Source organism: Diabrotica undecimpunctata, chromosome 8 (genome assembly GCF_040954645.1).
Source record: "Diabrotica undecimpunctata isolate CICGRU chromosome 8, icDiaUnde3, whole genome shotgun sequence".
In the NCBI taxonomy this organism is placed as follows: domain Eukaryota; kingdom Metazoa; phylum Arthropoda; class Insecta; order Coleoptera; family Chrysomelidae; genus Diabrotica; species Diabrotica undecimpunctata.
Genome location: NC_092810.1, coordinates 143,196,312 through 143,208,678, shown reverse-complemented (window position 1 = coordinate 143,208,678; position 12,367 = coordinate 143,196,312). Strand labels below are relative to the sequence as shown.

General features: G+C 33.2%; 1 protein-coding gene across 2 annotated transcripts in view; it reads left to right on the top strand.

Moving 5' to 3' along the window:
* The window catches only part of Galphas (G protein alpha s subunit), a 72,804-nt gene that overhangs the window by 30,893 nt on the left and 29,544 nt on the right, over nucleotides 1-12,367 (top strand). For both annotated transcript variants that reach the window (XM_072541266.1, XM_072541265.1), the window contains exon 3: nucleotides 9,275-9,442. In XM_072541266.1, the coding sequence (XP_072397367.1) occupies nucleotides 9,275-9,442 (168 nt within the window). The remainder of the gene's footprint in view (nucleotides 1-9,274; nucleotides 9,443-12,367) is intronic.

The following is a 12,367-nucleotide window of genomic DNA, read 5'->3' as shown; positions in this document are numbered from 1 at the left end:
ATTATTTATTAATTTTAATTTAAAAAACGGAAAAATAAAGATATTCTTGATATAAATAAATGATATAAATATTGTTTATGTAAAATATAAGAGAAAAAACTTGGGCGGGCAAAAAATAAAATTGTGACCATAAATTATTGTTAAAAAAGAACGCAAGGTAAAAATAAGAGTACTTTTTCATCTATTCGTCATCTAGTAACCCCCACCTACGTCTTAAAAGCTTCAGATATCTGCGAAAATTTTTGCCGTGAAATCGACGATTTTTGCATAACTAGACTGGGCTAAAAGTATTCCACCCATCTATTCAATACATATTTCCTTGTTGTTAATGGGTCGCCATTCTGACTTCTGCATTGTCTTGTGGTTGACTTGAATTCTTTTTTGTTGATGTTAACTTTCTTATAGAATGCTCTGAATTCTTTCTCTGTTGAGGTTTTCTATATATTTAAGTTCCTCATGTAGGTGGTTTCGTTTTTTTTCTTCTTTTGTGTATCCTCTTCTCTTCTCTTTGTCTGGTAACTCTCTACAGTTGTTCTAGTTCGTTTTAATGTTTCTACATTCTTTTAAACTTCTATATCTATTCTTCTTCTATATTCTATATCTTTTAAACATAGGTTGTAGGGGTTGTTTTTTTTGATAAGTTTTTAATAGTTCCGATGAATTAGTGTCAATTTTAGTATTTTATTATATACTTTGTGGATAGAAAACGAAGAACATGGAATCTTTAACGCGTCCTGGACTATTTTTCATACTCGTTCGTATTCTGGTATATTGTATTAATTTTACTACCAAACTTAATTTTTTTATTTTAAACAAATTGCAGAAAAACGAGTGGCAGTGATTAGAGAAACGCATTTAGTTTTGATTGACTTAACTACAACAATGTATGACGATATTCCGGTTAAAATATTATTAGCATTTCACCGCTACCACCTTACTAAAAGCAGTCAGAAATGTATAAGGTAGCATAAATAAAAACGAAAATAACATTAAAATGAACCCATTTAGGATATCAAAATGACTCTGGCAAGGCTACTTTATATGTCATATTTTATGTAATAAGGAACTGCAACAAGGCGGATGTATACAGGGTTTGAACTCCAAGAAAACAACTGTCGCAACGCCGCTAAATATTAATTTTATAATAATTTCTACCACGGTTTATAGTCCGAGAATTATATGAGGTTTTAAAGATCTGACTTTTTGTCAATCCTTAATTTTTTGAACCTTCATTTTTTGCTTAAATGCATTTGAAATGTTAATCTCTTTTATTTTAGTTATTAGAGTTATCAATAATATTTTTCTTTGATATGTTTACTATGTGCAATCTCTAATAACTCTAATAATAAAAGGATTTGGTTTTGTAATAAATAAAAGAGTAAAATCAAAGCTGTTATATTTTAAACAAATTATAGAATGAATCTACATCGTAAGAATAAGCGGTCAATTTAACTATATTCTCGGTTAAACCATTGCATACTGAATTTTAAAATTGTGGAATTTGCTGTAGTTTTTAATTTTTTATATAATAGGGTGTCCAAATATTGTACATAACTAATATCTTACACCAACAATATTACACCATGTACCATGTATGACACAGTAGTCCCCTATACTACTTACATACTAAAGTAAACAAGTATTTGAAAAGATGTATTTTTATTGTTAATTTTACAAAAATTATGAAAATATGAAAATTGCTTACAAAGCTTCAATTTTGTTTGTGAAAGTCACTAAAGCACTGAATACACAACTCTACATTGCATTTGCCGCATTGTGTTCTCACAGCGCTCGATGGTGCTTGACTGCCAGCATAACGTCTTCTTTTATTATTCGGAACATACTCAACATATTGATCACTATGATCGTACCTAATATCGACAGCAATCCTGCTTTTAGGTAAATATGTGGATGGTCATCCAGCAGCTCTAGGTAGGTTTTGAAATCTTTTTAAATACACTTACCTCTTACTCACCTGGGTGATGTTTTCTATATATTATCCACGAATTTTGGATAGATGTATCAAGTAGTAAAGTAAAGATGGGCCACCACCATTTCTTGACTCTAATTCCAACTCTATAAACATTTGTATACTCGTCCATTTGATCGGTACCCCCCATAAATGCATTGTATTTTCGAATCCAATTACGTCTAGCAGTCCCTATTTTCTTTTTTTCAGCCGATGAGTAGCGGCTTGAATTCGATACTGGAGAAACTCTATGAACAGTTGATGCTACAGTAACTACAGAATTACCCATCCAGTGTGTAACCATTACTTGTTGATCTGTGGTTACGGCATAGTCATAAGTACCTCTATGTGTCTTTTTTAACTCTTTTACTGTCCGGAGTGGACACTTCTTTGCTAGTTTATTTTCTCTAACTGTCCCTGTTGCTTCATAACCAATTTTTTAATAACAAAGAATATCGATGGATGTGAATAGGTTCTCAAAATAAAAATGATATGGCAAAGAACTAGTTTCCTCGGGCATCTCTAATAAGTAGTAATACCAGAGCTGTTGCTTAACCAAATTTTTCTTAATGCTTTCGATTAGAATTTGGCATATTTCCCTAATAAACCTCAAAATTGATAAGGTAACCGTTTTTGGAATTGATACATGAGACTTTATATCCAAACCGGATGGGTTTTCCTCGAATATAGTGTTTACATTCATGTTCCCCAAAGTATTCTATCATGCTTTCATCATAGGCGATTTCTTGATCCGGAATGTAATGTCTTAGAAAGTTAGTATTGATCTTATTGATAAGAGGTCTGAGTTTTTTCAGTTTATCGTTGGGTTCGAGAAGAGTGTTATTGGCACAATTTATGAATCTCATGATGTGAATAAATCTGTCACGACGCAAGGAATGCGCATGGAGTGCGGATGATAAAGAGGAAATCTACGACTCCCTAAATCAATTATACACAACGAAGCTTTCTAATCATGACATCAATAAACTATTATGCAATTTAAATGCAAAAGTGGGCAAAGAAAAGTACGTAATACCGCTGGCAGGAAGACAGAACCTACCAACAAGATAGCGACACAGACAGAATATGTGTTCTGTTTTCCATTCCTATATACTGGTGTAATCATAGCGCCACACTATTATTGCGGTATTATTTCTTGTTTCCAGGCGTTTACTCTTATTTGATGAATTTTACTTTATAAGTTCATGATCCCATTTTTTAATTGTCTTCTTCTTCCTTTTTGTATGTAGGCTTTAAAGCCTGTTTCTTCTTTAATATTAGCCTCCTAAATTGTTTAAATTATCGCACAATCTTTTTGTTGGTCTGCCAATACTTTTTCGTCCATTTGATAACTTATCTGCATAACATAATATTTGGATTTCTTTGTTCCCCATTCTGTAACCATGACCTTTACGTACTGCTCGTATTTTTCGTCCATTATAATAAAGAGAAGTGGGCTTAACGAGTTAAAAATGGGCTTGTTAAGCCCATTTTTTAATCGGTTTTGCATAATTGTCTAGACGACGATTTGTCGTTATTTGTGATTTTATAGCAATGCTGATTTATTCTGCGATTGGTTATATAATTTTAATGCAGGTTATTTATTTATACAGTTATATTATGTACAAAAAATAGTATGAAAAAATAATTGTAAAAGAAAAAAAATCGTAATGATACGAATATGGAAAATATATACTTGCCAATGAAGATTTGATTTGATATCATTCATAGGATTTATACTTATTCATATTATATAAAATTATAAAAGGGTTGCAGCAATAAATTGTTTCTTGGCGTAAACCTTCAGCAATTAGGTGCTGGTGGTTCTCTTTTCTCGTTGAAACTTTTTTGGTTGTTATCACGATTTCTCCGGAGGTGAGTTTTGCCCTTGGGGGTGATGGGGTAGTTTTTGGGGGTACTCAATGTACCAATCAATAGCAATTAATTAGCAATAAAATACGCCGCCAAGATGGGCCCTGTAGCCCTTTTCATTTCAGAGATAGAGCTATGGCTATGCTAGCTTTACGGTAAAGTTAGCATAATTATTGTTTCTCGGAAACGGTTGCAGTAATAAATTTTTTATTTCTGTAATAAATTAGCAATAAATTATAGTCTTCGTCCGGATTCGGCCTTATAAAATGGACATGCTAACTTACATATCTATTTCATTCGATGATGATGCAGTCAATTACTTCTTTCTGGAATAGTTAATATTTCATCTGTTGTTTAAATTAGAAATACAATTCTCAAATACAAATACAAATTCCCACCAACATTCGTGCGTACTGTGCTACAATCGATTTGGTTATTATAGTAAGCATGTAGTATGGTCTTCCGTCAAGTGAATGTGTTGGGAATAAAATGAAAACACAATTGATAAAAAGTATTAAAGAACAATACGCGATTTAAAGATTTGTTACTTTACGCATACCACAGATTTGCCAATAATTTACAACTCTCAAATATGGATTGTAACAATTTTAGAATCATGACATTGTTCTTTGTTATTAAAATAAAATATTATCAGATAAATTTTTAGTTTGAACAAAGCTTTAAAATTAAGTACCTTCTAATGGTGAATTTAAACAGTGATTTTATTTCCATTTAATGAGGTTTCAGTTATTTTCCATCCATGTAATCTTAGAGCAAGAAGTTACAAAAGAAATTCAAAAATAAATGCCAAAAAAATGAAGAAACAAAGTTTTTATTTAATATATAAATATTGTATTGTATTACACAAAAAATAATAGAAAATTAAATAATTTATTTAAAGATATACATATAGGTAAAAAAACTAAAGGAAACTAGGAAATATCACTGGAGAAATATGGAAACCGTTAATGAAACACATTCGCTAACAGAATTATGAAACTGGCACAAATGCCAGAAGAATGTAGAATGAGTATGTTAGTACATATTTATAAAATTAAAGATCTTGGAAAATGAAACTACTGGATTTTTTGTGTAATATGCGATATGTCAGTTTGGATTTATGCAAAACATCCATATCCCTCCTTTCCACGGGTGACTTTCTTATGACACAAATCCACTGGTAGGGTCTATCAGGACCAAATATTAAACATTAATTTTCTCATTAAAAACTGGCAAACCAACGATCAATAGTAACGTTTTTACCAGACTGAGATAAATGTTGCACCATTATTTTTGTTACAGCAGTAGCTGAATTATTTGTTTTATATTGTCCATCTAGCTGCGTTCCTGCGTACAATTCTAAATGATGTGTGTAAAATGTGTGGGCATCAACTGTAGCAAACATTTTGAGCCCATACTTATTAGGTTTTTTCGTCATGTAAATTTTAAACATGCACCTTCCTCCAAATGCAAGAAGCATTTCATCAAGTGTAACATATTCCCCTACTAAATAATGCACTTTACAGATTTGTACGAAGGTATCCATCATTTGTCGAACTGGAGCCAGCTTATCTTCTTGTCTTCTTTCTTCCCTAGTGTTGAAATTATCAAATCATAATGATTTCACCAGAAATTCAAATCTTCTCTGAGACAGTGCAGCTGTAAATATTTCCGATCCCATGCCGCCAATAGCGCGAAATTCTGACATGTTTTTCCTACCTCCATGTTGAACACCAGCTAAATAAAGTAACCATATAAAAGCTTAAAGCTTAAATTTCCTCAGAATTTGTTAGTTGCGTATCATATTTAGATTTAAATCTGTCTTGAATTTTTTGTATATTTACATTATCAAACATGTACATCCAACTATTTCTAGCATCACCGATAACTCCAGGTAATTTGGTGGTTATCTTCTCTTGGCCGGTTCTGACATTACGAGGAGGAACATGCTTTCGCCATTTGCTTTCTGTCATTAGTAATAGAAAAGTGCTGTTATCGTATATTGTCAGGTTCTGTAACATCGTCTTGATCAGTGTCAGTTTCATGCGCACTAGAAATAAATCCTGCGTCAATTCCAGGCTCGTTATGCTTTTGATATCAAATGTCCAGCTGACTCTAAAAAGCCTGCTTTCGATGCTGCTGCCCATAGAGCTCTAACGACTCTTGCCGTTAGAGACAAGACAACGTCAACTATGGAAGATGATGAATCTGTTTGTTCAGATTCGACATTAGTACTGAAACAATAATTAGATAAAGAAACTTTGGCATTCATTTTTCTTTCTAGTACAACTATTTGTCTTTCTAAATTAGATTGTAAATCATCTTGCTGTTGTTGTATTCCTAATAAAAATAATCTGTAGGATTCAAATCAGGTGAACGAGGAGGACATTCAATACTACATAATTTATCAATCCCTCGTCCGGGAAATGTCTGATCTAAATAACGTCGAACAGTTACACCAAAATTAGCTGCAGCTCCGTCTTGCCGAAACTATATTTCATTAAAATTGGATCCAAACTTGTTTTTCAGGACAGGTACAATTTCATTTTTAAGTACCATTTTATAACTATCGTTTGTTATTCTATAAAAATGACCCAATTACCTCAGTACCCACTATAACCGAACATAGACTTAGTTTTTGTGGTCTTTGAGTATGGTTTTCACGTATCCAGTGTAGATCTACCTCACTCCAATACCTTAAATTTTTGCAATTTACATTCCCACTCCTAACGTAAATAACAACTAGATTTTTTAGTGTTCCAGTGAATTCTTGTGTAGTACACGCAAGACTGCTACATTACGTATTTGTGCAGTTCTGAGTGAGGATCTTCGTGGATCTTCAACGAAGCTCTGCATTAAATCTAAAGTTTTAATTGTAATTTATAGTAGTTTTTGGTCTACCTTTTCGAATGCTATATTTTACTCGTCCACCTTCATCAAAGCGCTTTACAATTTTTTGTACCGTCGCGTCGCCTTAAGGCGGGTACACATATGCGAGCCGAACTGTTTGCGAACTGCTCGTGAGCTGTTCGCGAAGAGTTCGTTGAAAATATGTTTATGTTCAGGCTATCCAATACCCTAAGTATCTAATAACAAACCGAGAATTAATTTACTTCGTTATTCTAAACATTTCGGTATTTTGTTTAGATTATCTGTTATTAATTTCTCTCGTTACTTTTGAATAAGCCGCGCTCGTTCAGCAATTTTGTTTAACCGAATGATCTCATCGCACACTTGCAGAAACAATTTATAGACACAATTTATAGTTCTGCGAACATTCTTTGTGTTCGTCCCAAAAACCGACAGGCTGTGGTTCCTGACGAGCAACGAACGAACAGCTCGCAAGCGGTTCGTCCCGTCGTACAAATTAACGAATATAGCGTTCACAAACGGTTCGCGAACAGTTCTACTCGCATATGTGTACCCACCTTTATGGGTAGGAGAATATTTTGGGAAAGTATTGTTGAACAAGTTGACTACTTCACTATAAGATTTTTTTCTATCGCCGTAACCCCTCATAATTATAAAAATAATTCGCTCTTATTCATTAAACACCATCTTTATTGTAAGCTTTTAAAAACACATAAAATAACTGTCAACTTTAGTTATTAATACAGTTTATTTTACAAAACTTTTCAACAAACCTCAATCTAACGTTAGTTTTACGATTTAATGTCAAAATGACAGCATTGTACATGTACTGAATTACTTCAAAACGCTGTGGAACTGAGAAGTAGGGTATACAATAAATAATTTTATAAAATAATAGTAATAAACAATGAAAAAATGATTAAGACTTTTATTTTTATTTACACACACAAAAAATTAATACAACAAAAAAAAACATCTTCAAACGTAATAATATTCAAAATAACTAAGTTCAAAAATACAAACATAAAATTGATTTATCTTCATTTGCGGCAGATGTATTAAAAACATCAGTTTGGAGGCTTTTATTGTACCCAACCTGTTTCGAAGTTTCGGTTGCGCTAGTCCAAAGGAGGAAACAATTTTTTAACGCCAGAAGACGTTTGGGCTGTGTGAAGTTGTTCAATAACAATAATGATGTTAGTATCAATATTTTTGTGGCTTTTCCACCACTCAATCGGTGTCACTTTTGAAGTGACATTGTTTTCAAAAAGATATTTTTGAAAAGGTACATTTTTTGCCGGAAACTTTAGAATTATTGGCAAAACGTCAATTTCAGAATACTTTTCTTTTGCCAGTCCAGTGCTTTTGATGTCTCTTTCTGTGTTAAATCTAAGTAAGGAGATTTTTCCCTCGTCAAGCGTATATGATAAAAAATGTGCTTCTGTAACTGCCATTTCATACTGACTGACTTTCAAATTTTTTTATGCACTCCTCATTTCCAATATTTCTGAAGTGCCAAAACCATTACACTGGAATCACAGAAGATCAACTTGGGAATCCCCTGAGCCAACTGATCGTCGCGCCGTCGCTGACAGCGAACGATGCGACAGGGGAACCACCTTGTTGAATAATAAAATAAAATGGAGACGCCCAAAAGGAATCTCCACCAGGACCGGTCTTGAATTATTTTATTTTTGTTAAGATAACAAAATGAAGAAAGATTTAAATATTACTAGTGTAAAATTACAGTTGTTTTAATTATTAAAATAATTTAAAATATATTAATTTAAAAATTTAAATATCAAATTTTTATTTGTAGTTTATTGAGTTGTAGTTTTCATTATTAGAATAATATCAACGACATAAAGAGAAAAATTAATAAAAAAAACCAGGTTTTTGTCTTAAAATCCAGTTTCAATCAAAGTTTCAAGCATGTTGGTTTAAACCTGCGAACCCTGCTGAAAGGTTTTATTTTTGTTACATATGGTTGAACTCTTATTGAAGTGAGGATTCCAATAATAATACAATAATTGTATTATTATTGGAATCCTCACTTCACAATTATTGTGTTGTATTTAAAAAACCAAAGTAACTAATGATATTAGAAAAATGGTAAATCTGGCAACATAGCAAGCATCAAATTAGAAATCTAATAAATTACAGTCTTAATTAAAATTGTGGTTTACTACCATAAAATATAGTCGTTAATGCATGATGAAGCAATAACTAGTGTTAAAAAATTTTCTTAGTTTCAAAAAAACTGCATAAGAAAGACCTGAAATTAGTCTTCCCACCACCAGAGAAAAAAACCAGTATCTTCTGCTCGATTATATATACAGGCAAGAATACAACAAAAATAGCCAAACACATAAAAAAGAAAAACATAGTAAAAATATAACACTTGAGAAAGGCATTCTGCCGAAACAGCTGTATTGATAATAAATTATAATAGATTTCTTAGAAGTGTTGAAAACAAAAATTTCAGTGTTTTATTGTTAGATAAAATGAACTTCTATCAAATAATAGTCGAATTCATCACTTATATTTATTTTTTGTTTTTAGACCATAACGGGGGCAATGTCGACGCTTAGCCCACCAGTAGCTTTAGAAAAACCTGAAAACCAAGTCAGAGTGGATTGGATTCAGGACTGCGCAACTGGTCCTGATTTTGACTATCCTCCAGAATTTTATGATCACACTGAGGCCCTTTGGAAGGACAGAGGTGTACAGGTAAGAGGTAAATGTATGTTGTGCAAGTGTTTTTAAGAAAATATGATCACTATTAGTTTGCATTCAACATGTAAAGCATCGTTCATATTTTCTTAACTAGATAACTTTAGAAAAGAATGTTATGAACTGTTCATGTGTCTTAGATTTAGGTTCAGTATGATTTAGCTTCTAACCACCCTTCCACTCGACGTAAAGTCTTAAATTTAATGTGATCTCTTGTTGGGTCCCATAATTTTCCTCCGATTCAACTATTTTCCTATTATAATTTTCTAATTCAGTAGTTCTTAATATTTTTTTCCTCTAGGCGTATCGCATCATACTGTTTACACACTAGACACTAGTAAAGGGTATTAATGACTGAATTAATTTGTGAAGGTGGATGATGAGAGTTGGTATACAAGTAACGGTTGGTATGGGTGGGATTTTATATAAACAAAGTGATGAAAATAAGACCTCATCAAAAACGGGTACCACGAAAATCACATCAAAAGGAGCATCCACAGATATCAATCTCTCACTCAATCTCAACCCAAAGACTCAGACCCTCATCATACGAAAGCTTTTCTTCCTTATATCAAACGTGTCACTGACAAAATCGATCAAATTCTTAAACCAAGAAGAATTCTTTATCTCTTGTCCGATCAATTAAAGACAACATTCCAAATGAACAACACAGAGTTTATGAAATTCCTTGTGCAGACTGCCTCCGATCTTATATAGGCCAAACAAATAGTAGAATCCAAAATAGTATTTATCAACATTCAACTTCTGTTCGCAATTCCGATTCAATTTCAGCTCAAGGTTAAAACCATCTTCATACAGGTCACACAATTGATTTCTGAAACTACATAACCTTATTATTTTAGGGTGCTGTTAATTATATTAACTACTTATATTTACTCTTCTTTTTCTTCTTCTCCTTCTCCGCCTTCCCCTTCTTCTGCTTCTTTAGCTTTTCCTTCTTCAGCTTTTTCTTCTTCAGTTGCTTCGCTTCTTGATCGGTTTCTTCTTCTTCCGTTTCTGTTGCTTCTCCTTCTTCTACCTCTTCACTAGGTTTTCTTCTCCACCACTTTCTCTTTCCAGCTTTATCACTACCTTCACCTTCTCCATCACCTTCACCTTCTGTTTGTTCTTTAGGACTGCACAACTCAATTAGTTCGTTAAATTTTTCTTTAACTGGATTCCAGAGTAAATTTGCAATAGCGAATGGGTACCAAAGAGAAAAAAGACTTGGTGTATGTTGATATATTTTCAAATCTCCCCAATCTATCTCAAGAATCGAGGGTGCAGCTGTTCCGCGTTCATTTAATTATTTTTTTTTAAGTAGTTACTGAGAATTTTGATTTTCCCGTATTAAGATACCTACTTAAATTTACATTTGGAAATATGCCAAAATTAATATGAAGGCAGTGATAAAGCTGGAAAGAGTAAGTGGTGGAAAAGAAAACCTAGTGAAGAGGTAGAAGAAGGAAACGCAACGGAAACGGAAGAAGGGGGAAATCGAGGAAAAAGCGAAGCAACTGAAGAAGAAAAAGCTGAAGAAGGAAAAGCTAAAGAAGCAGAAGCAGGGGAAGGTAAAGAAGGATAAGAAGAAAAAGAAGAATAAATATAAGTAATTAATATAATTAACAGCACTTTAAAATAAAATGATTTATATTGCATAATTTGCTTAATACTTGAAATAAAATCCATAACCTCAGCCCCCGTCCGCTTCTATAAACCAAGAATTACCCGAGAAGCCATGGAAATTGAAAAAAGACCAAATTGTCGCAATAAAAGAGATGACGGCACCCGGTTACCTTCGGCATGAAGACCTCTCATAAAGAAAATATCTATATCTATATATTTATATCATCAAATGTTCGCGCCAATTCCCCACTCCACCCACTCAAACCACGTCACCATCGACGGTATAAATGAACCGGGCGCTGGTACCAGTAGCAGTAATGTATCGATTGGGGATCAGTCCAGTAGTGTCTGCGGGTTCGGGAGACAGGTCTCGGAAACTCTGAAGAAGACATCAAAGAGGATGTCGAAAGCTCGGCGCAGTGATAATTGACGCGGTTCAACCCGGAAGCCTGCTGAGTTTAATATTAGTTCTTAGCTTTAAGTTTAATTGTACTAACCGCAGAAATCTTTCCGCAGTTTATGTTCCTCCTGAAATGCTAACAAAGGTCTTAACAAAAAATGACTACCCTTTGTCATTTATAAACAAAGAATTCCGCAAGATAGAAAACAACAAAACCCCACAAGTAATAAAGAAACACTCGCAAGAAGGGATTCAAAGATGACAACAATACCATACGTAAAGGGCTTATCACAAAAATGAAAAAGAATTGGAAGTAACCAAATCACTTTCAAAACAACCACTATACTCATATTTATGCTGACTAAAATCAAACCTAACAACACACAAGAGCGATCAAAGAACTGCATCTATAAAATATCCTGTTAATGCAACAATTTATATGTGGGAGAAACAGCAAGAACACCAAGTGTCAGTTTAAATGAGCATGAAACATATATCAAAAACAGGGACTTCGACAAATCACAGATATGCAAACATGCCTGGGACATAGAGCGCAGAGTATAATGGAAATATGCATCAATAAACATAGAGACAGATATGAAGAAGATAACAAGTAAGGAAGCAGCTCCCATCCTACTTAATGAAAAAAATGTGTAGCAATCCCATCAGCAAAATTTAGCAGGCAGACACATCTTCCACAATACATATGCAACACACAATACACAACCGCATAATGCACATATAAAAAATGTAGAAACACAAAATAATCAGAATGTCACACAAAAATCCACTTTCAGATTTTTCCAGCCAAAGAATGGCTGTTGCCTGCAACAACGTGGACAAGTAAGACAAACATCAATTTTGAAAAGACATAATTTTTAAATAATCCTTTGAAA